Source organism: Thamnophis elegans, chromosome 5 (genome assembly GCF_009769535.1).
Source record: "Thamnophis elegans isolate rThaEle1 chromosome 5, rThaEle1.pri, whole genome shotgun sequence".
Classification (NCBI taxonomy): domain Eukaryota; kingdom Metazoa; phylum Chordata; class Lepidosauria; order Squamata; family Colubridae; genus Thamnophis; species Thamnophis elegans.
Genome location: NC_045545.1, coordinates 46,509,583 through 46,534,351, shown reverse-complemented (window position 1 = coordinate 46,534,351; position 24,769 = coordinate 46,509,583). Strand labels below are relative to the sequence as shown.

General features: G+C 41.2%; 1 protein-coding gene across 1 annotated transcript in view; it reads left to right on the top strand.

The window, feature by feature from the left end:
- The window catches only part of CACNA1S (calcium voltage-gated channel subunit alpha1 S), a 91,192-nt gene that overhangs the window by 25,275 nt on the left and 41,148 nt on the right, over positions 1-24,769 (top strand). Inside the window, exons 12-24 of the mRNA XM_032217895.1 lie at positions 1,608-1,815; positions 2,498-2,618; positions 9,315-9,429; positions 9,594-9,687; positions 11,989-12,058; positions 12,309-12,441; positions 14,639-14,768; positions 16,067-16,126; positions 17,482-17,588; positions 19,216-19,303; positions 19,815-19,922; positions 22,245-22,297; positions 23,611-23,757. Of these exons, the coding sequence (XP_032073786.1) occupies positions 1,608-1,815; positions 2,498-2,618; positions 9,315-9,429; positions 9,594-9,687; positions 11,989-12,058; positions 12,309-12,441; positions 14,639-14,768; positions 16,067-16,126; positions 17,482-17,588; positions 19,216-19,303; positions 19,815-19,922; positions 22,245-22,297; positions 23,611-23,757 (1,434 nt within the window). The remainder of the gene's footprint in view (positions 1-1,607; positions 1,816-2,497; positions 2,619-9,314; positions 9,430-9,593; positions 9,688-11,988; positions 12,059-12,308; positions 12,442-14,638; positions 14,769-16,066; positions 16,127-17,481; positions 17,589-19,215; positions 19,304-19,814; positions 19,923-22,244; positions 22,298-23,610; positions 23,758-24,769) is intronic.

Here is a 24,769-nt window from a genome sequence, read left to right as displayed (position 1 = left end):
TTTGATTTGTCTGGCCGTATAAAATTCAAGAGTATAGTCAGATCCAACATGGCAGTGATGAAAAGATATATGGCAACTAAGGTGTTAGATGTGCATCTTTGTAGTCAAAAGTGTTCAGCATGCCTGGATGCTTCAGAGAGAGAGCGGGGGAGGAAGAGAGAGAGGGGGAGGGAGAGAGATTTCCTTCTGATCCCTAAGTCCTTGCCCATGTATACCTATATTTTAGAACTTGTGTACTCCAAAAAATTGATTCATATTGATCCACCTAATAGAGTGAAAGGAAAACAGTTCTTCACACAATAAAAATGATTTCGGAGAATTCATTGCCATAAGATGCAACTGTGGTGGCTGCTAAATTTGATTGTGTTTTTTTTAAAGAAAGATTATTATGACTTGTTTTAAAAAAAGAAAAAATGATTTTCTTTACAGCCGAGAGTCAGAACAGTGATCTCAGTTGCTGCATTTATTCTTCAGGCATCCTGACCAGGGAAGATGATTACAGCATCTTTCATCTCAGTTGAGATGAAACTAATAAAATAAATATTGAGAGAAGTGTCTTAATTTTGATTCACTTGCTGCTTTATTATTACTGTTGTTATTTAAACATGTTGTTAGAATTTAATTTATCATTAATTAATTTTAATTAATTTGTTAATTTTATTTTTATGCTTCTTGTTTTATGATAAAGTATCTTTATTATCTGGGTCAGACACATAATTGAAAAGATCCCTAGTGATTAAACAGTGATTAATTCTGCCATCCAGTCCATTCCAACCTATCAAAATGTGGGGCTTATTGTTATGGCTGATATTGGATTATGGTATTTGCCCCTTCCCTCATGACAGGTAGCCTTAGATACCCATCCATCTCTACTAGGTTCCAAGGAAGGTGGTGATAGGAGGTATCAGACAAAAATAGCCTGTACTTACTGTGCTATGCTAAGGGGTTACACTGAATATATTCCGTTCCATCTGTTAAAATTGCTACAATCTTGGATGGCCATCCTCAACTGTGAAGTCACCAAATGAGAGAACTTGCGATTCGTTTTTCTATGAACAAATACGCTGTTAGTGGTAAGTGTAATACTACGGATCATCCTCAACTTACAACCATTCATTTAGTGACTGTTTGAAGTTATGACATTGAAAAAAGTGATTCTTGTCTGTTTTTCACACTTACGATGTTGCAGCATTCTTGTGATCATGGGCTCAGAATCCAGATGCTTGACAACTGGCATGTATTTGTGATGGTTGCAGTGTCCTGTGGTCATGTGATCACCTTTTGCAATCTTCTGACATGAAAAGTCAAGAGGGAAAGCCAGATTCACTTAACAACTGTGTTAACTAATTTAATGACTGCAGTGATTCACTTAACAACTGTGGCAGGAGAGTTTGTAAAATGGGGCAAAACTCACTTGTCTTTCTTAGTAATAGAAATTTTGGGGTCAGTTGTCGTAAGTCGAGGACTATCTGTAGTTGATCAGAACAGTAATTTAGATCTTACTCTTCTAGATTCCTATCTTTGCTAGATAACTTGACTGATTTGCATACACTCCACACTTTCTCTGATGTGATAATGAATTTTATAATCTTTCTCTTTTTCTCTAGGTATTGGACCTCGCTGAACAACCTAGTGGCTTCTCTGTTGAATTCTGTGCGCTCCATTGCCTCTCTCCTCACCCTCCTCTTCCTTTTCATGGTCATCTTTGCCCTCTTAGGGATGCAGCTTTTTGGAGGGCGATTTGATTTTGATGATACGGAAATACGACGCAGCACCTTTGATAACTTCCCCCAGGCTCTCATCAGTGTCTTCCAGGTACAGCTGAAGTCAAGGTTGTTTAGACAAAGAATCAATTTCTGAAATAAATGTGATGTCTAAGTGGGTAAATTATCAGGAAAGTAGGTTGTGGGATAATTTCTGAATGAGTAGGACATTTGTCAGAGTGTGTGTGAGTGAGTGAGTGAGTGAGAGAGAGAGAGAGGTGAGAGGGGGGGAGAGAGAAAGAGAAGGCGAGAGAGAAGGTGGAAGAGAGTGAGTGAGAATGAAGGTGGGAGGAAGGGAAGAAGGGAGGGAGAGAGACAGAAAGCAAAATGTGGCTACAATACATATGGTGTTTCTGGACAATCATAAGCCTTGATTGATATTAGTCCCCTCATTCCTCTCTGCCTTCCTTTGTTTTTCTTGGTGAAGAAAGAAAAAGTGGGAATTCAATTGGCCACTATGCAGGAGGGAGCAAAGGACTAGTAACAAATAGTGCTTGACGATAGGAAAGAGTGAAGAAATTCAGCAGCTGGGAGGTGGGACAAGGTGGGAGTTTCCCAACAATGAGAAATCATTTCTCCTAAATCCCAGAGGAAATGTGGCTGAACTCATAATTAATCGGTTCAATTACCCAGGTTCCAACATGCTGAAGGAGATTTAGACATTCACTCTTGTTTGAAAGCCAAGTATTTCTACATGATTTCTGATGCTTTCAAAATATTTTGTCTCTTCCTAGGTCCTGACTGCAGAAGACTGGACCTCTATCATGTACAATGGGATTATGTCTTATGGAGGGCCTGTCTATCCTGGTGTGCTGGTCTGCATTTATTTTATTGTTCTCTTTGTATGTGGGAATTGTATCCTTTCTTTAAACAGTGTTCATAGATTTAAATACTTGACTAGTGATGGACTGTAAGGCAGTGGTGTGATTCAATTAGTCTAACAACCAGTTTGCAGATGGCACGCTTTGGTTCATTTTGTATTCTTACAAAACATTGCCATAAAATGCAATGCAGTAATGCCCTCCTAAAAATATAGTGACCCCTAACATAAATAGGAGATCCTCAGTTACTCGGAAAGATAGGTTACCATCTTCTATTTTATGCAAGTTAGTGATTCCATATGGAAGCAGGAGGTGCATAGAAAAGTTGCAAAGAATGTATAATTGTATCATGGGTAGAAGCTGGCTGGGGAATTCTGAAGACCACCCATCTTAAAATTGCCAAAGTTGAAAAATAATGTTTTAGCATGTTCAATAGTTTCAAATACTGATGGGAGTTTGATCATTGGAGGAAGAAAGGTCTCTATTACATATAATCATGATTTCATTTTCATTATCTGATTTGGTTCTGCACACTGGCTGGTTGAATATCAGCTGTCTCTTTCTTTTGCCCTTATATACACAGTTGCTAAAATGTGGATGTTACATATCCCCCTCTCCCCCCGCTGACAGACTGCAAGAGGTTTCCACCAAGGTCATCTGTTCTGGTGGGAACAGAGATTGAATCTCATTGGTCAAGAGGTCTGACAGATCCCTTTAAAAGGGGATGCTGCCCGACCATTCTCCAGCCGGATGTTTACTTGACTTGAAATAAAGAGCTGTTGTTTACTGAAGCCTTTTGTGCCTCCTTTACCCGATCTAACACTGGCAATGAGGATGGGATTGGAAGGCAACTAGGCAAACAAAGAGAGCAAAGCCTTGCAAGTACATCCAGCTCGGAGCATCCCATGAGACATCGAGCTAGCCATCACTGAACACCCAGAGAGAACCAGAATGGCCATGCATGCCTCACCAACTCCGTACAACCCAGCTACAGAACACTGGGAATCATACATGGTCCGATTCAAGTGTCTCTTGGAAGTGAACAATCTCATGGGCATTCCAGAAGCCCGGAAAAAGAATTTGTTCCTAGGATACTGTGGTCGGAAAGTATTCGAGATGGCAAAAAACCTCTCAGAACTGACCCCACTACAAGCAGTTTCCTGGTCTGCACTACAACTAACGCTGAAGACCCACTACACGCCGAAACCATCCAAAACTGTTCGTCGGTACCAGTTCAACATCCAGAACCAAAAGGAGGGCGAATCAATCAACGAATACGTGGCGGCACTCTGAAAAGCCACAGCCCACTGTGAGTTCCGTGAACTGGATGACCTGATTCTAGATCGCATAATTTTGGGGGTGTGAGATCTCAATCTGCAGAGAAGGCTTCTAGCTAGATCCAACCTCTCCCTGCAGATATCACTAGATGAAGCTAGAGCATCTGAATCAGCAGCCCAATCAGTGGAGACCATCCAGCGCTGCATCGCACCTCCAGACGCATGGAAAAGTACCCGCGTCCACCACGAGACCACAGAGCCTGAGAGTAAGGAGAATGCATGTGCAGTAGCTGAACAAAGCCGGCACGAAAATTCAACTCACAAATTCTGCCCTGTGCCAACTGTGGAGGAGACCATGTCCAATCATCCTGCCGTTTCCACAAAGCCATTTGCCAGCGATGCGAGCGGAAAGGACACATCGTCAAGGTGTGCCGCAGCGATTTTCCTGCGATTGCAGGACACCCCAAGGGGGGCCAAAACCGCAAACAGTGACCCAAATCAGGGGCTTGGCAGAAGTACCCACGGGGTTCAGAGGGAGATGATAGAATCGCCAACCTCACTTCTGCCATATAAAGCCGCCCTGGGCGCACAAAAAAGCTGAATGTCACTGTTCCAGTTAGACATATCTGTACCATTCGCCCCAAAAAGCTGAAAGTCACTGTCCGCATCGAGGACTCTCCATGTGAAATGGAGATGGACACTGGGTCATCACTGACCATAATTCCATGGTCAGTCCTGAAGCAAACGATCCCCAAGATACAAAAGAGACACCTCAGAAACCCCGACGTCTGCCTACGCAACTATCAGGGGAACCAGGTTCCCATTGTGGGCCAAGGCACCTTCCGGGTAAGCCACAATAAATTCTGCAAAAAACTCCCCGTGATGGTGGTCAGAGACGACCTTCAGAGCCTGCTGGGGCTTGATTGGTTCCAAGCTCTGGGAATGGAAGTGACCGGAGTCAACTCTGTGGAGGAGGACAACACTGAAGCTGCTGCTGAAGCCGCTGCTGAAGCCATTTTTAAGGAGTTCAAGGACGTCTTCGGCACCGGTCTGGGTGAGTACAAAGGAACCCTCATTTCCTTTAGTTTAGACCCCGCAATAGCCCCAATTAGGCTTAAGCCCAGGAGAGTACCTTTCGCTCTCCGGCCAAAAATTGACAAATTGATAAGCTTGTGAGCCAGGGGATTTTAGAACCAGTCAATCATGCACGCTGGGAGACACTTATTGTGACACCTGTCAAACCTGACGGGTCTGTACGTATCTGTGCAGACTATACATGCACAATCAATAACGTGCTACAACAACCCTGTACCTGTTGTACAACACCTACTACATTCCCTCGGCCCGGGAAAAACCTTTGCAAAATTAGATATGGCACAGGCATACCAACAATTGCCAGTAGATGGCACTACCATGGAGGCCCAAACCATTGGAACACACAGGGGTGCATTCAAATGCAACCGCCTGCAATTCGGTATTAGTATCGCCCCCGGACTGTTCCAAAGCGTAATGGAATGACTTTTGCAGGGGATTCCAGGAGTCGTCCCCTATTTCAATGACATTTTGGTATCGGCCGCAAATGACGCGAAACTTTAAAAATGCGTACGAACAGTTTTGGCTAGAATCAGAGACAAGGGCCTCTGCCTTAATAAAGAAAAATGTAAAATCAATGTACCAAAAGTACATTGATCAATGGGTCTGGGATTCACCCAACCTCACAAAATATTAAAGCCATTAAGGAAGCCCCCACACCTCGCAGTCAGACCGAACTACAGGCGTTCCTCAGGCTCCTTAATTTCTACAGCGTCTTTCTCAAACAGAAAGCGACAGTTGCTGAACCACTACATTGCTTCCTAGCCAAGAACACGAAGTGGTCCTGGGGCAAAACTGAGGCCACCGCATTCGCCGCCGTAAAAAGACTCTTATCAGCAGACTTGTTCCTAGTACAATACAGCCAGACCCTGCCTTTGGTGTTGACCTGTGACGCTTCCCCTTTCGGTGTCGGTGCAGTCCTTAGCCACTGTGTGCCAAATGGTGCCCAAGCCCCCATTGCATTTTACTCCAGGACATTATCCGCCGCTGAGCAGAACTACAGCCAACTGGACCACGAGGCTTTGGCTGCAGTAGCCGGAGTTAAAAGATTCCTCGAGTACCTCTATGGCCGGGATTTCAAACTGATCACAGACCACAAGCTGTTGCTAGGTTTGCTGGCTGAGGACCACTCCACCCTGGTATCACTATCTCCCCAGATGACCAGATGGACAATATTTCTGGTAGCCTATTCCTACCACCTCATCCACTGACCGGGCGCCAAGTTGGGGCACGTGGATGCCTTGAGCCGTTGTCCATTGCCCAAAGTTCTCACTGACTCCACCCCCAAGACATTGGTCCTCCTCATTGACTGCCTGGAAACCGGACCTGTCTCATCCAGTGATGTTGCACACCACTCAGCAAAGGACCCCATAATAAAACAAATTTTGAACTGGGTGTGCAGAAGGTGGCCCAAGGGGCCTGTTGGGACTGAATTCAAGATGCATTTTTCCAAGCGGGATGAATTGTCGGTTATTAACGGTTGTTTGTTGGGGGGGACAGGCTAGTCATTCCCAAACAATTGCGCATAGCAGTCCTTGAAGCACTGCACGTAGGGCATTCAGGGATTGTTAAAACGAACTCTCTAACAAGGAGTTATGTTTGGTGGCCTAACATGGACAGGAACATACAAGAATGGGTAGCTACATGCATGCCCTGTCAGGAGTCCAGACCAGCTCCCACAGAAGCACCTGCCAAGAAATGGGAGCACCCGCAAGCATCATGGTCCAGAATATACATTGACTTCACTGGACCAGTCCATGGCCAAACCTTCTTCATAGTCGTGGACGCATATTCTAAATGGTTAGAAGTAGACTTGATGAATTCCACTACAGCGGAATCAGTCATCAAGGTACTACGGAAACTATTCTCCATGCATGGCCTCCCCGATGTATTAGTCTCCAACAATGGGCCCCAATTCATGGCCATGACATTCGAAACATTCTTAGCAGCTCAGGGAATCAGACATGCCCTGGTTGCGCCATTCCATCCGGCCTCCAATGGCCAGGCAGAACGAATGGTAAGATCCGCAAAGGAAGCCCTCAATAGGATGGCCCCTGGCGATTGGCAGACACTAATTGATCACTACTTACTCATTCAACACATCACACCCAGTGCTAACACTGGAAGAAGCCCCGCTGAACTCCTCATGGGCTGCCACCTTAGGTCTCACCTAGACTGGCTACATCCAAATTATTCCACCTCAACACCCCCTGCTCCACCAGCAAAGTCAGGTCTTTCTCCATAGGGTATTTGGTATATGTACACTATTAAACTGGGGGAATGTTATGGATTCCCATAACTATAATTGGAATTACCAGTCCTCGATCGTACACAGTAAAACTTGAAAATGGTAGAAATTGGAGAAGGCATATTGACCAACTCCGTAGCTGCTTGTCTAACTCAGTGCTTAGACAACCCAACATAACTCCTGCACAAACTGAAAGAAGCTATACACAAAATAGCAGTCCTGAGGAAAGCCTGAGAATATCGGAAGACTTATCTGACTTTGATGCAGGCCCATGGTGAGCTCTGAGCGAATCAACGCCAGAAGCTCAGCCGCGGCCTGTGAGAAGTTCCAGGTGGTTCTACCAGGTGGGTCTGCAGGAGCAACAGGTCCATCCGACTTGTGCGAAGGAAACACCAGAATTGATTTGCGCAGGTCAGGCAGAGCTACGCAAAAGCCCCCTACCTACGTGACTATGTCACTAGTTAGATTGTTCCATCCTAGAGGGGAGGGGTGTTAGATATTCCCCCCACTGACAGACTGCAAGAGGTTTCCACCAAGGTCCTCTGTTCCGGCAGGAACAGAGATTGAATCTCATTGGTCAAGAGGTCTGACAGATCCCTTTAAAAGGGGATGTGCCCAACCATTCTCCAGCCGGATGTTTACTTGACTTGCAATAAAGAGCTGTTGTTTACTTTTGTGCCTCCTTTACACGATCAAACATTTGAATTGGTTTTTTTTTGCTTTGTTTATTGTTTTGTCCACAACCATGCCAGGCATCACTTCAGGAGTGTATACGAATAATATTTTTGGATTTATTAATTTCCTTTCATTATCAAGTCTGTTCTACTATTCTGATATAAAAAGAAAGCATTAAAAAATATTCTAAGAAGTATATTATCTTTATAGTCACGTGAAATAATATCCCTACTATAGAGACAGATAAAGGACTTAGTCTCAATATTTTTATTTATTTATGTACTTCATTTTATCCCTTCCCTTCTTTCCTTGGGGAGTTCAAAGTGGCGTATAATGGAATCTCGCTTTATGTTATCTGTGAAACATGTTGGACTGGGATAGCGTGATTGCCCCAAAGTCGGCTAGGAAACTCCCTGGTCAGGTTGTCTACTTGAAGTCTGGTCCCAGTGCAGCACCTTAATCACTATATAATGCTGGCCCTGCTATTCATCTACATCAAGGGTGTCAAACTCAAGACCGCAGGCTGGATCCGACCTGCAGGGTGCTTACATCTGGCCCACAGGGCCACCCTGGAAACAGCGAATCACTGGTCCGCAGTGTCTCTGCCAGTGAAAATGGAGCTCCCGGGCTCTGTTTTCAGTCATGATGGCCTCCTGAAATCATGTACCAGCAAAAATGGAGCTCGGGAAGGCTGCGCAAGCTGGCCACGTCCTCCTCGCCACACACACCCAGCCCGCCCCCAGGTCAAACACAACCCTGATGCTGTCCTCAATGAAATTGAGTTTGACACCCCTGATATACATCTTTAAATGTTGCTAAATACACCATAGGTAAGGTGGGACCATATCCCACCTTAGTCTTATTGAGTTTTATATTTTTATTGAGTTATAAAGTAGTAAATAGAAAAGCAGTGGGGGAGAAAGGGGGAAAGAGAAGTGAGAAAAATAAGGAAAAGAAAAAGAAGCACTGACTTCCAATTGTCTCTGTTACGGTAAAATAAGTGTTAGTGTTAGATAAAAAAAAAGTTAGGTCACCTTGTCTTCTATGGATATAGGAGAAATTTAAACTGTTTAAAATCAATAAATAGACAAGAATTTATTTGGCCATTAATGAACTCTTAGTGTCTCTTTCTGCCCAGTAAGTCTGAGTTGAATTCAGATGAGTAGCAAATGCTTTTCCTCACCTGAGAATGCCTCACCCAAGGGATGGCCTTGTCTATTCACAGTTTTGACAAAAGGAACAATATCACACATTTTGCAATAATGGCCATATGTCCATTGCCTAAGCCCTGATTTTCGATGATATCAGAAAATTGGCTAGGTATAACCTGTTTTCAAGTGACACTTTCAGAGAATGATAGAAGTCTTGATCCATCATTTCTGTATGAGGTAAATCCACACTGTAAAATTCCTTAGCTTTTCTCCCCTCCCTATGTTAGATATCTTGCTCAATGTCTTTCTGGCTATTGCTGTGGACAACCTGGCTGAGGCAGAAACGTTAACATCTGCTCAGAAAGCCAAAGCTGAAGAGAAGATGTGGAAGAAAATGAACAGGTCAGTTCTTCCTTCTGATGCTGTTCCTGACATTCATACCTTTGGGGTTCTAGACTGCTCTCTGTCAACTGTTGTAACTTTAAGCTTCTTTAATATGCCTCCCCTACCCCATTCTACCTGGCTTCTCTTCCCTTTCTCCTTGCTGTTTTGGTTCTTTTCTGTAGAGGTTATCCTGAGAAATCTGAAGAAGAAAAGCTATTGTTGGCCAAGAAGCTGGAACAGAAAGCAAAGGGAGAAGGAATTCCCACCACAGCTAAGGTCAGACAAGGATGGCAGCTACCAGTGCTGCATTTCAGTTCTTTAACCATTGCTTTGGTTTTTTTAGGTATTTGCATCCCGCTTTTGAAGAGAAATGTTCTTTTTTTTAAAAAAAAAGAACAGACATTATTGTTAAATGCAACTCATTTCTTCTAATGATCAAATTTTCTAAGATCACACACATTTACCATATTTTTCAGACTATAAGATGCACTAGATTATAATGAAGAGGTAATTTTTTTAAAAAAAGGTTTTTGCCCTCCCCGGCCCCCAGGAGCACTCGGCAAGCCTCCCAAACCCTCTGCAGGCCCTGTTTTTTGTGAAAAACAGGGCATACAGAAAGTTTGAGATCCCTGGAGCCCGGGGAGAGCAAAAAAGCCATCGGGGGTTTGGGAGGCAAAAACTGGGCCCATTTTTTTTAGAAAACGGGCCCGTTTTTCACAAACATGATTCGTGCAGAGGGTTTGGGAGGCCTGTAGAATGCTCCTGGGGGCTGGAGAGGGCAAAAATTAGCAAAAAGCAAGGCGTGCAGAGAATTTGGGAGGCCTGCAGTGTGCTCCTGGGGGTTTGGGAGGGCAAAAACACCCTCATTTTTGTGAAAAATGGGCCATTTTTTGCTTGCTTTGCCCTCCCCAGCCCCCAGGAGCGCTCTACAGGCCTCCCACACCCTCCGTGGATCCATTTTTTTGAAAAACAAGATGCATGGGGTGGTGTTTCAGGAGCCCAAAAATGGCTGAATTCATTGTATAAGACGCACCAACATTTCCACCCTCTTTCAGGGAGGAGAGAAAGGTGCGTTTTATACTCTGAAAAATATGGTACCTAGTTTTCATTCCTTTTCAGTTAAATCCATTGTCATTTGATTATAGTTTGTTTAATAATACTGAGGCTGCCTCTGTCTGTCTGTTTGTCTCCCTCTCTCCCTCCATATATATATATAATTTACCTCCTAGATTTTTTTTCAGAGCCAATTCAGCTCTACATATTTTTTTCCAGTCTGTTCCAGACTTTAGGAGACATTATCCACAGGGCAGGGAATAAAAACAAGACTCATCTGATGTTGGGAATGTTAAGGGCAGTTTGTGAAAGCCATTCCTGTATCTTAACGAAGTGTAACACTGAGAAAGCTTGCAAGACTTATTTTCAAGTTACCACTCCCATCAGATGAATTTTCCTGGGAAATAAATTCCTTGGGGATTGAATTACCCTCTTGTTTTTGATACTAATCATTTGAATAATGCTATGACTGAGAACAGTAAATGAGAGTATGCTGGTCTTAAGGACAAAAGGATCCTATCTGGGTCGGTCACCAGGCCCAGTGGTTTTGTCTTCTGAGCTTTTGGAGTCATACTGGAGCCCATCTTATATGGTGCCTGAAGTCCTCATTCAGTGTTTCTCCAAAGAAGCTGACTATTTTACGTCAAGGGTGACAAAACATCATTAATAAAAGATAGATTGGTTCCAAAATGGGTGTGATATGCATTTGCTATTTCATTCCAGTGACAGTATTCTGGAGGGCACATTCACACCTAGAAGTCCCTTTACTTTTTATTAAAAAGCATGCACCTTTTATTGCAGAATTTCCCAAAATTTGAGGTGTACCTCCCTCCTATTGTTACTATAAATCCACCTTTCCCAGCTTTTCCTTGCATTGTTTTCATTATTCATTTGTGTTTATTTTAGTGTTTACTGGATTTTTAAGAGAGGCGTATCATTAAGATTTCAGTAAAGGGGCATGTGATGAAAAAAAAAATTAGGAACCCCTGGTTTGTGTAATAAAATGTTATTCAATAGCAATAGCAGTTAGACTTATATACCGCTTCATAGGGCTTTCAGCCCTCTCTAAGCGGTTTACAGAGTCAGCATATTGCCCCCAACAACAATCCAGGTCCTCATTTTACCCACCTCGGAAGGATGGAAGGCTGAGTCAACCCTGAGCCGGTGAGATTTGAACAGCCGAACTGTAGAACTGCAGTCAGCTGAAGTAGCCTGCAGTGCTGCATTTAACCACTGCGCCATCTCTAACCACTGCGCCATCTCGGCTTTATTCAATAAAACAACTATCCAAAGTTATATAACAAAGACATATATAAACCAAGCCATATGGTGATTTCACAAATGAGTTCATATGTGTATAAAGCAGACCTGGATGCCATTTCAATTGCATTCATTTAGATATACAGTTGCTTGTCAATCAATCCTCTTTTTTTTGCTCTGCTTTTAGTCTCAGCCAAGTAGTTCAGCAATATTGTAACAGAGTTGCCGCACTTAATTTTCTTTTTCATTTTTTTTCTTGCTTAGTTAAAAGTGGATGAGTTTGAATCAAATGTCAATGAAATCAAGGACCCATACCCTTCTGCAGACTTCCCAGGTAGGAAGATTTCAGGGCCATTTATTTTTTGCCAATTCATCACATATTGAATTAAAGAGAAGGAAAGTATTTGTATTAAGTATATTATCTAACATGGCAATTAGTGTTCTTGAGCCTTAGCAGGACCTAAGACCGGAAAGAACATGGTTGTTGGAACAGTACAAAAATAAGGAGCTTTTTAAAAATCTACAATTAGTTACTAGCAGAAAAAATGTGAACATTAAGTTTTTCTGTAACTATTTTCCTACAGGTGATGATGAGGAAGATGAACCTGAAATCCCCCTGAGTCCTAGGCCACGTCCCCTAGCTGAGCTGCAGTTAAAGGAAAAAGCAGTGCCCATGCCTGAAGCAAGTTCATTCTTCATCTTTAGCCCAACGAACAAGTATGCCTCCTTCCTTCCTTCCTTCCTTCCTTCCTTCCTTCCTTCCTTCCTTCCTTCCTTTCATCCTTCCTCCCTCCCTCCCTCCCTCCCTCCCTCCCTCCCCCTTCCCTATTTCCTCCCTCCCTCCCACATTCCTTCTTTTCTTCCTTCTTCTTAACAAGCTTATTGGTCTTCCAACTCTATGAATAATAATCAAAGCTATAGCTGTAACCATTAAAAGTACTGAAATGGGAGAACTGAATGCCTTGTAAGATGTTTACTTCTCAGATGATAGTTTAATTTTCACATTTTTGATGTTTTTCTGTCAAAAATGGATAGAGTGTAAGTTCTGGAGACAGAAATAATAATGGTGCAATATCTTTCATCTCAGTATTACCCAGATGGTAAGAATTATGTTAAAAATATGCTATCTATTACTGAACAGCTTGGAGGTCTTAGCATGACAGTTTCTCTGCCTCTTATACAACAGGGCAACTTAGCCAGTCAGATCTAATGTCTGAAACAGCTCAGGAATTTCTGGATGATCATCTGATTAATTTTGGCCTATTTGTATGAAGATACTTCTTTGCTGGTATGACCAATCTCCTTTCAGCCTTTCCAATCTCTAGCATCAAAGGCTGGCCTCTGAGTGAATTCCTATCTAATATCCATCATATCATTGGCTCAGAGCAGAAGAATACGGTTTAACATATGTAACTGTGAACCTTGAATTTTTAGTGGATCAGGTTAATAAATTCTCAGTCACAATAATGTAAAATGGATTGAAGTATGTTATGGTTTTTAATACAACAATCAAAGCATGGCTTCCGCTTTGTATTTATTCTTTTATGTATGTAGTTACTTATTTACTGACTTAAAAATCTTGAGCACTTCACAGAAAAAAACCCACACACAGAATAATAAAAAATATAGCAATAAAAAAAACAATAAAAGATTGCACAAATCAGGCAACAAACAAGCAAATCCATATTACCCGAGGAAGGAGGCTTCAATCATCCTTCCCACAAAGGCCTGGGTGAAGAGCCTGGTCTTCAAGGTTCTCTGAAATACCTGCGGGGCAGGGATCAACTGGATTTCAGAGAGAGGTTTAGTCACTTCTACAAGGGTCATTGTTACATACTGACAATCAGTATAGTAGTTTCCACCAAGGTCCTCTGTTCCGGTGAGAACAGTATTCAAATCTGATTGGTCGAAGGGTCTGACAGCTCCCTATAAAAGGGTTGCTGCCAGACAGAGTCTTTGCTGGATTGTACATAGTTATCATTTAATAGAGAGCTGTTGTTGCTGAAGCCTGAGTCTGCCTCATCCATTCACCCGATCTAACAGTCATAATCTTATGTGAATCATAGGAAGAGAGCAGCCATTTATTGGTAGTTAATGTTGTTAATCGAACACGGAATTGTAATACTGTACAACTCTGGTTCCTGTTTAAGAAAATTGTAAGTCAGAACAGCTCCCATTGTAATTCCATTTCTGAACTGAATCAAAATACAAGTAAAATATCAGGTGGCTGCCCCAAGGCCATCATTTAATTTTTGGCCAAATAACAAATACAAATGAAATAAATTGCAATCTGGTAAACATTCCTCCCTGTTTAATAGTCACAAATTAAATCTTATCTAGTACTCTGTTTCCCTGAAAATAAGACCTCCCCAGATAATAAGCTCAATCGGGCTTTTCAGTGCATGTGTTAAAATAAGCCCTCCCCGAAAATATTGCAACACCGCAGCAGCCATGAGGTGACCACGCTCACCAGCTCCTGCACTTCAAAAATAATAAGACCACCCCCAAAATAAGACCAAGCGCTTATTTTGGGGGTCAAAAGAAAATAAGACCCTGTCTTATTTTCGGGGAAACACAGTAATATAAGGGAGGCAGGGAGGCAACTTCCAGCCTCTAAGATCCTCTTTTGAAGGCTCCAGAGCTGCCTCTGACTGAACTCCCAGGAAACACCAAAATGATAGTGCAAGCTTTAAGGGAATTCAAAGGACAGTAAGCCAGAAAGAAGCATAAAATCCAAGGCCTATCTATATGCATGTTGTGGCCCTACCTGTTAGTGACACGGACCCCACCATTTCCTTGTAAGTAAATTGTCTGCTCTTAGCATGTTCCTCTTCCTCTGTTCATATATGATCAGAATACCAGCTTAAGCAATATATATTTACTTCTCTTTCTCCCCATGTCTTACTCTTTCTAGGATCCGGGTGTTGTGCCATAGAATTGTCAATGCCACCTGGTTCACCAACTTTATCCTCCTCTTCATCCTGCTCAGCAGCATCTCATTGGCAGCAGAAGATCCAATTCGAGCAGACTCATTCAGGAATCAGGTAAAAAGCTATAACACTTTTTTTACTATAACCGGTAGCATGGTAAATGTGGCTGATTACAGACTATCTTTCTTCAGCCTGGTACTCTCCAATGGTTTGTGATAGCAATCCCAAGAATGCTGTCTTGGAATTAGAGAAGTTATAATCTCATCACACTACAACTTGGAGAACATCAGGTTGGGTAAGATTGACCCAGACAGAGCCATGAAATACGTGCATGCATTGTAGCTTCCTCTTGAGTCCCCTCCATGATGCTGAACTTAACTGGTATTCTACTGAAGGATGCTTCAGTTGAAGAACAATGCTGTTGTGAAAATTATTGTCCCCATTGCCAACAGCTATCCTGCCACTGCTTCAGGTCACTGTATCGCTTGATTTGCCTCCAAATGACTGGGTAACAAAGCAGAGCAAATTGTATATACCTTAAGGCACCCTTGGATAATATTGGAATAAGGGAGAAAACACTACTTTAACAATTGTGCAGCTAAAGATATGTATGGCCTAGGGATGAGACAAAGGCAAGAATATGGGAACATAGCACTTAGAAGTTGTACATTTATGGTGGGATTACGTGCAAGCAGTGAATTGCACTATGTAGATTGGTAGCAATGAAAGCCACTTGTCAAAGCAAATAAGAAGACAAAATAGATCAAAATAAGAGACAGTTTTGCATGTATGAACTGCCATTAGATATATAGGTAATGATAGCAATTTCTGCTATCAAACATAGACACTTTTAATTCTGTGTATCATATTCTCACTAACGTAAAGCATGTTTAAAATCATTTTGTTTCCAAGATAAACTGAGTTATAAAATATATGAATTATCTAATTGCTTAAAAAGAAAAAATTAGGGAGGTACTTAACAAACCAATAAGCACCTATCATTGCAAAAAAGAAAAAAGAAAATAACACATGTAAAATAAAAAAAATATTCACCTTCATGAATTTAGTTTAAGATGTCTGAACATTTAAAAAAAACATTCAGGCAGCAAAGCTTGACATTACTGATGGAAAAGTGTCCACTAATAGTCATTATATAGTTAATATGATAGCCCTCTCAGGTCCTTGTTTCTACATTGCAGGCTTTATAGAAACTGCATCATAATTAAGCTTTGTTTTATACCTCATTCAAGATCTAACAAATTTGTTTTACGTAAGTAGAAATGTTGATATTTTTATCTGTTGCCAATTCATTTCATTTTTTTCCCTAGAGTTTAGTGTGAGTATTGGGAGAATTCCAACTGCATTTATTGACAAAAATAATTTTTTGTTTCTTTGTGGGGGGTCCTGTCCAGATTCTATCATATTTTGATATTGGCTTCACCTCTGTATTTACGGTGGAAATTATTCTAAAGGTGAGTTGACTTGTTCTCTTTCAAAATAATATTGGAAGGATTGGATATTTCTTGATTCAGTTTCTATGGCTGCCCATCTCAAATAAGTCCTCCTGGGCAGTGAACAATGAACCATAATACAAACACAATACCAAAAAATAAATATCTGTAGCAGCCAATAAAAATCATGACTGTAGATATTAATATAAACATGAAACAGAGTCCTTAACACTCTGGGCGAATAGCCAGGTCTACAAGGACTTACAAAAGACCAGTAAGGTCGAAATTGTTTCAAAGCTGGGTTGCGGTTAGGGGGTAGAGAAGGCATACCTCCTAGTCACTGCCAGTGGACATGCTTTGGCTGAAAGAACCCAGAGCATGCCATCCTGCTGGATTGGATTGGATTGGATGGGTAGAAACAACTAGAAGAAGATAATACCTTACATACCTTAGGTAACCTAATCCCAAGCCATGAAGGAATTTAAGATGACAACCAGCACCCTCAATAGCACCCAAAATACATTGAAAATCAATGAAGTTCACAATGTAATGTGTTACATGTGTTGAATATCTGATACAATTTTTTACCTATGCAACTGCATTCCCCATGACTGGAAGCTTCTGAATGCTCTTCCATGTAGAGCACATTGCAATAATTCAGATGGGAGGTCATGAACATGAATGAATGTGAGCAGAGTCTCTCGGTCCAGGAATGTGCATGACTATCACACAATCTAAAGGTGTGCAAGGCCATCCTAGCCATAGCTGCCACCTGCTTTTCTAGCAGGAGCTGTCAGTCCAAAAGGACCCGATTGTGCAATGGATCCATCTCAAGAAATGCCACCCCATCTAGGACCAAATGTGGAAAACCCTTGCACCAGAACACCCAAGTATCCAAAGCCTTGCTTGGGTTAAGCATTGGGATATCCATTGTGCCCCATCCAGGCCATTACAGCCTTCAGGCACTGGGACAGGACATCAACAGCATCCCTGATGGGGTGATGACATACAGCTGGGTATCATCAGCATATTGATGCTACCTCACTTCAGACCATTGGAACTCCTTGCTCAGTAGCCTTATGTAGATATTAAATGGCCTTGTGTAGATATTAAATGGAAGAGAAGACCAAGCACTGTGGCCCCTCACAAATGGAGGGCTGGACTTTTCACTGCCATCAACACTTTGTTTGTTATTAATTACAAACACAGTTACCTTCTAGTCTTAATTACTTTCTTGAGTTTATTTCAATCTCTGATTTCTGCTTCATTTTGTGTAACAGTAGATAGTCTTCCAAAATATCATCTTAATTTCAGATAGAAAAAGAAACACAATGCTAGATTTATCAAAGCTAATTGAATCTTCTTGTTTCCTACAGATGACTACTTATGGTGCATTTCTTCACAAAGGATCTTTCTGTCGTAATTCTTTCAACATTCTAGATTTGCTTGTAGTTGTTGTGTCACTCATCTCTATGAGACTTGAGTAAGTGGATCATAGACAGGCAAGGCTTTCAATAGATCACTCAGAGATTTCTTGTAGACCATGCACCATTTATAGTAATCCAATAACTCAGGAAAGTAATATGGGATTGGTTATATGAATATTTGTAAAGTACATTTGTTTGGTTACCAGAGGGTTTGACAAGATAGTATCTTCTCGATATTTTGGAGCAACTTCTACCACTAGTAGATAGCATGGCAAATGGCAAGAGATTGTGAGAGATTTAGTTGAGCACACCTGAAGGGCACCAAGCCACTTACTGCTGCACTATAAGGATTACTTTGAATATAAAATGTAGAATATTAAAATATATTTCTGAAAATGCAAAATGTATTTATTATTTTATGCAAACATGTTAATCACAGCTCATTAACTGAGATGTTCATGACTTGGAGAGTGATGTTCCTTAATAGCAATATTCACAGCCAATGTCGGTCAAAATATTGACAGTCAGAAAGTTATCTTTATCCTTCCTTTCAGCCAGAAAAAAAGAAATCAAAATGAAAACTAGGGGTATATTTAGCTCTGACAGTTTAATCCAATTGACTGCTGATTGGGCAAAGACTTGAAAACTTCACAGATGTACTTTTTGTCTTTTGTTTCCTGCTTACACAAATTTCCTCCAAAGGTTTCTCTTAGTTACAGTGGCTGATTGTAGTAGCTGGTGAATAGAAGAGGTATTACAGTTTGAACAATGTTTTTGGATTCTTTTATTCCTAGAGTCGGGAACGACTAGCACATATATGCGAGGGGAACCTTCACCTTTATCTTTAGCTAGTCTAGGCTGAGACCTCTGGAGATGGCATTTGAATATTACAGGTTATCGTTCCTATATTGTCCCTGTCTTGCTACTTAAAGCTGATAGTTAGTCTGTTTTCATCTGAAATCAGGTATAAAATTGGCAAGACAGGAACCAGTCCTGCTCAGACCAGCAGCTCTGTTGTGTAAACACAGAGCAGGTGCACTCCAATATCAAGGCTGAGAAATAAATGGCCAGAAGTTGATGCAAAAGTGTGGGAGAAAAAGTATTAAGAACAACTTGGTCTCCAATTCTACATGAGACGAATGAAGGCAAATATATGGGGTCCCAGGATAATGTTGCAGGTTCCAATCTGGGTTGGTCACCGAAATCAGAGGGTCAGTCCTAGTAACCAACCCAGATTGGATTCGTCTATATGGAAATTTATTTCTGTGTTCTAAAGTAGGTAGATCTTGTGCATGTACTTCTTTCTTTTCTACAACAAAGCTACTTACTATTTGCCACATCATTCCCTGAAGGTTTTCACTATTATCTAATTCGTGAAAGCAGAGCTGAGTTTTGAGGTGGGGTGGGTGGGAAATGTTATGGATGTATAGCTAAGCTTGGCCTGAAGCATGTTTTTATGGAATTCTCTTCTGATGAGTATTCACAAGGCATGCTGGGAATTAGGTAGCCACATAGAATTGTCTGACCTCCCTTCCAATTCTGGGAGTGACCCAAACGCTTCCTAAAAATAACGTCAAGGTCATATCTTCCTAAGCACACAGTATCTTTGACAGCAGGACTGTGAATGTAACCACAAAGCTTGCAAAAGCATAGTAAAGTATCTTCCCCATTTCCTGCAAACAGGTCCAGTACCATCTCAGTGGTGAAAATCTTGAGGGTGCTCAGAGTGCTGAGACCATTGAGAGCTATTAACAGAGCAAAGGGACTGAAGGTAAGCATCACCCTGACATAAACAGGGAGAAAGTGTTGTATGTCCATATTTCTAAGTCTTGAATGCCATTTATAAGCTAGTAGAATGCGTGGCATACATTTACACCTGTGGTAGGATTCAATTTTTTTTGCTACCGGTTCTGTGGGCATGGCTTGGTGGGCATGGCAGGGGAAGTATACTGCAAAATCTCCATTCCCTCCCGATCAGTTGAGACTCGGTAGGCAGAGAATATATGGGGGTGGGGCCAGTCAGAGATGGTATTTACCAGTTCTCAGAACTACTCAAAATTTCCACTACCAGTTCTCCAGAAGTGATCAGAACCTACTGAATACCACCCCTGATTTACACCTTACCTAAACTGACAAACTCCAGATATCTGGAACTGTGAATATCAGATTTATAAGTCTCTTAATGGCTGCTGGGATATTGGATGATTGGACAGATAAACTAAAACAATCTCTCTCTTTCTCTCTCTCACTCCCCCCCCCCCAATTTCCCCCTCTCTCTCTAGCATGTGGTCCAGTGTGTTTTTGTGGCTATTAAGACCATCGGCAACATTGTTCTTGTCACCTTCTTGCTACAGTTCATGTTTGCTTGCATTGCAGTGCAGCTTTTCAAGGTGAAAGTGTTTCTAAGAATTCATTCCCATTTTGTCCTGTCCCATAGGCATGCAATGTGGACCTGTTGGCAATAACTGGGTAGCTGGGTGGGGGGGTTTTTGGTGGGGGGTGTATGGTTTTTAAAAAACTTTTTTGGACATCACTGATTCAGGTTGCTGACTCAATAATCCTGTTTTCCTGAGTTTCTGCCGCTTGTTGACCAACCAACTGGTTGACCAACCGCACTCAACATGTAGTCCACAATGGAACTGCATCTACATGGAGGGAAGTATGCAGTGGAGTACCCCAAGACTCTGTTTTAGGTCCAGTACTCTTCAACATCTTCATCAATGATTTGGATGAGGGAATAAATTGGGAACTCATCAAATTTGCAGATGACACCAAGCTGGCAGGAGTAGCCAACATTCCAGAAGACAGGCTTAAGATACAGAAACTTGACAAACTTGAACATTGGGCACTAGCTAATAAAATGAAATCCAATGGTGAAAAGAATAAGGTTCTACATTTAGGCAAGAAAAACAAAATGCACAGGTACAGTATAGGTGGTACCTTGCTCAATAGTAGTAACTGTGAGAGGGATCTTGGAATCCTAGTGGGCAACCATTTAAATATGAGCCAACAGTGTGCAGCAGCTGCCAAAAAGCCAACACAGTTCTAGGCTCCATAAACAGAGGGATAGAATCAAGATCACGCGAAGTGTTAATACCACTTTATAATGCCTTGGTAAGGCCAGACTTGGAATACTGCATTCAGTTTTGGTCGCCACAATGTAGAAAACATGTGGAGACTCTAGAAAGAGCACAGAGAAGAGCAACAAAGATGATTAGAGGACTGGAAACTAAAACATATGAAGAATGGTTGTCGAAACTGGGTGTGTCTAGTTTAATGAAAAGAAGGACTAGGGGAGACATGATAGCAGTGTTTCAATATCTCAGGGGTTGCCACAAAGAAGAGGGAGTCAAACTATTCTCCAAGGCACCTGAGGGTAGAACAAGAAGCAATGGGTGGAAACTAATCAAGGAGAGAAGCAACTTAGATCTGAGGGGAAATTTCCTGACAGTTAGAACAATTAATCAGTGGAACAGCTTGCCTCCAGAAGTTGTGAATGCCCCAACACTGGAAGTCTTTAAGAAGATATTGGATAACCATTTGTCTGAAATGGTATAGGGTTTCCTGCCTAGGCAGGGGGTTGGACTAGAAGACCTCCAAGGTCCCTTCCAACTCTGCTATTGTATTGCATTGTCTAAGTGTGATGCCTTCCAGAAGTACTGGGATTACAATTTTCCTATCCATACTCACCTTGGAACAGAATACAAGGGATAACTTTGATCTGAAGCATACGTAACTAGACAGGACAGCTGAAGACATGAAAGAGCAGCTGATGTTTATTAATCATATGTATACAGCTGCCCAACTCACAAAATCTGGTTCTGCTCAGTGTACAATAATAAATAACAATACATTTTTAAAAACGGGCATCTAAAAATATAAAAATCAAAATTAAAAATATATACAAATCCCAAGGAGGAAAAGAATGAATACATTCAGCCTCAATACTGGAGCTATCTAAACAGGTCTCCAGTTGCTGGGACCCCGAGACCAGACTAATGGCAAAAATAGGCCTTGAGGGACTTCTGGAACATCAAACATGGAGCTGATCTATTACTGGTATGGAATAGAATGTTCTAGAAGACAAGGATCATGGCAGAGATAACCTGCCACCTGGGACTCGCCAAATGTAGGTCTCTGGCAGATGGTATCCATAGTATGCTCTTTCTGCTGGGCTGGAATGATATAATTGGGGAGAGGCAGTCCTTCAGATAACCTGGTCCCATGTCATGAAGACTTTATAGGTTAAAACCAGCACCCTGAATTGGACGTGAAACAAACTGGCAGCCAATGCAGCTCAAAGAGCAAAGGTATAATATGTGCTGTTCTAGGAGCATACATAACAATCCACATGCTAATAGTTAGCCTGCAAATGCTAATGCTTAGAGATCTACTAAAATAATATTAGCACATTAGGTATTCCCCATCCCCACCACCCATCCAGTTGTAGATAAGACTGGGAGGATATTAGCCTCTTTCAGTGCTATTACTATTTGGTATGGCAGCAAGGTCAAAAAACCGTAAACTCTTTTAGGAAACAGGAATTGTTTCCACCTCCTCTTCAAGAACAGAAACCCATCTTTGATCCATTTGTAGTGGGAGATGCTCATTTTTAAGACAAGTCAAATCTAGTATAATCTGGGAAACACTATAACTCTATAATGTAAGACCAACACAATTAATAATTATTTTTGTTTCTGTTTTAAATATAGGGGAAGTTCTACAGCTGTACAGATCCAACTAAGATAACCGAAGCAGAATGCAGGTCTGCCTCCCTTTGGTTGTGTATTATTCTTTTCTTCACTTTAGAAACATATCGATACAGCACGAGTCTTTCCTGGAGGTCAGATTCAAGGAGATTGTCAGTGCAAAGGATCTGGACTAGCCATTAAGTTGCAGCACAGAAGATTCGTTCAAGTCTATATACAAGTATCTAGCCAACTAAAGTTCAACACTAAACTGGTGCCAAATAAGGGTCAACAGAATTCAGGAGGGGTTGGATTTGGGTCATTTGTGGGAACAAATGAGATTTGGATTTTAAAGTCTGATAAACATTCCTCCTATTCCTTAAGCTCTTAGAAAACATCTAAAGAGAAGTCCAATAAAAATACACAAATGGTTAGAAAAGATGATAGGGAAACATGTTATTTTTTTAAACCTGAACTGTTTTTATTAGGCATATTACCAGAAAAACCTGATAAGCACAGTATATATTTAATATTGCATATATTAACAGCAGTGAGGATTATATTCGCACAATATTGGAAAAATAAAAAACACTATGAGACGAAGAGATAATTAGGAAGATACTAGATTGTGCAGAAATGGATAGATTTACAGTGAAAATTAAACTGAAAGAAGATAAAGACTATTATCAAACAGGCAATTTATTTTACCAGTGGTTGGGAAAAAAGGGGTGGAGAGTAAGAATGTAATTTGTATTGGTAAGCAAATTAAATATCCAGACAACACGATGTGTATTAAGCATGAACAAATCTAAACAATAGAAAATTAATAAAATTTATAAAAAATATAAAAATAAAGAGCAACCCAAATTATTATTATTATATACTTTATTCATTAAACATGAAACTCAACCAACTGAACATTCAAAAATTATTATTATCATTAATAATAATAATAATAATTGTTCTTATACAACAAAACAAATACAATGTAGGCTAATAACCATCTGAATTTTCTCTAAACTAATAACATATATTTTCTTAATCTTTCATAATGGATGTTCAGTAGCTAGTTTTTATTGTCCAGTGCACTTGTAGATGGCAGAAGCCATCTTTATGCTGTTTCTTGCATTGTGATATTAAGAAAATATAAAATATTAATTGAACCATGAATCAATTAGCCATAAGTGATCGACTGAAAGAAAAAAAAATCCTTACAATATTGAAGGCCAAAAATAAGCAGCTTGCTCAACAGAATTGAAATTAAGGTTGCAATATTGCACCTATTTAATTGGAAATATAGCCCTTGAACAAAATTGCTTACAGTATTTCTAAGTAGGCATCACTTAATGATGTAGGCTGTCTGTAGCTAATATGTGGATTCTCATCCCAGGGGACACTTCATTGAATATGTTGATGCTGATCCAACACAGGTTGTGGAAAAAGCAAGGTGGTGGCTGCACAATGATTTCCATTTTGACAATGTCTTGTCAGCTATGATGTCTCTCTTCACTGTATCCACCTTTGAAGGATGGCCTAAGTGAGTACAGAATTCACTATTGAGAAAGAGTGTGTATAATATGTGTGCATATTGGTGGTGGTGGTGGTGGATTTCCTAGGAATATTTAGACTAGTCATCTCCATCAGCTGAAGTCTAGTCCATCAAAATGTACTAGACTTCAGCTCTGTGAATTCCCAGTGCCCATGATATAGTCCCATCAGCTGTGGAAAACTAATTTAATGGAATCCTATGAAAGGCCACTGTTTCCTTTTGTCCTAGCTATTATTGTATAAGCAAAATGGCACAGAAATGGAACAGAAAGGGGAAGCTTTGGGCACTGTTGTGGTCCCCTGGGGGCCTGGGACCTGGCAGCAGAGTAGGACAGTGAGGAGGGTGGGGAGGAACATGGATCAGTCCTGGAGCCTGGGGAAAGCTCAGACGAGGGCTCCAGAGCCTCCGGAGTCTGACATCAGCAAGGCAGAAGAACAATGGGAGCCTGTTCCCAGTGTGCGCATGCGCAGCGCTGCCAGAAGGCAAGAACAATTAAGAAAACAGGGTTGTCTTGGGAGAAAGGCTTGGAGATGATTGGCCCCTCCCATAAGACATAAAAAAGGAGCTAACGGGATGTGAGACTTTGCAGGAAGCAATTAGTTCATCTGGTCGGTTCAACATTTGAGAAGTTCTATTTGACTCTGTGCTAAGTTTTGCCTTGCAAAACTAATTGGCAATTAGGTTTCTGGCAGCATTTCAAGGGAGATAAGGTGGGTACATATCAACATTCTCCTGAATGACTGTGGCAACTCGAACAGACATCTGTTGGAATCTTCACAGACTATTTGTGAAGCCTTATGGGCTGTGAGTGATCACAATTCAAAGCTATAGCTGTAACCATTAAAAGTACTGAAATGGGAGAACTGAATGCCTTATAAGATGTTTACTTCTCAAATGATAGTTTATAAATAAAAGAGGGTTTGGGGGACTAAGATTGTGATTAATGCTTTCTCGGGAAGCCTGGGTCAGAACAGGCACATCATTAACTATCTTATCAGCA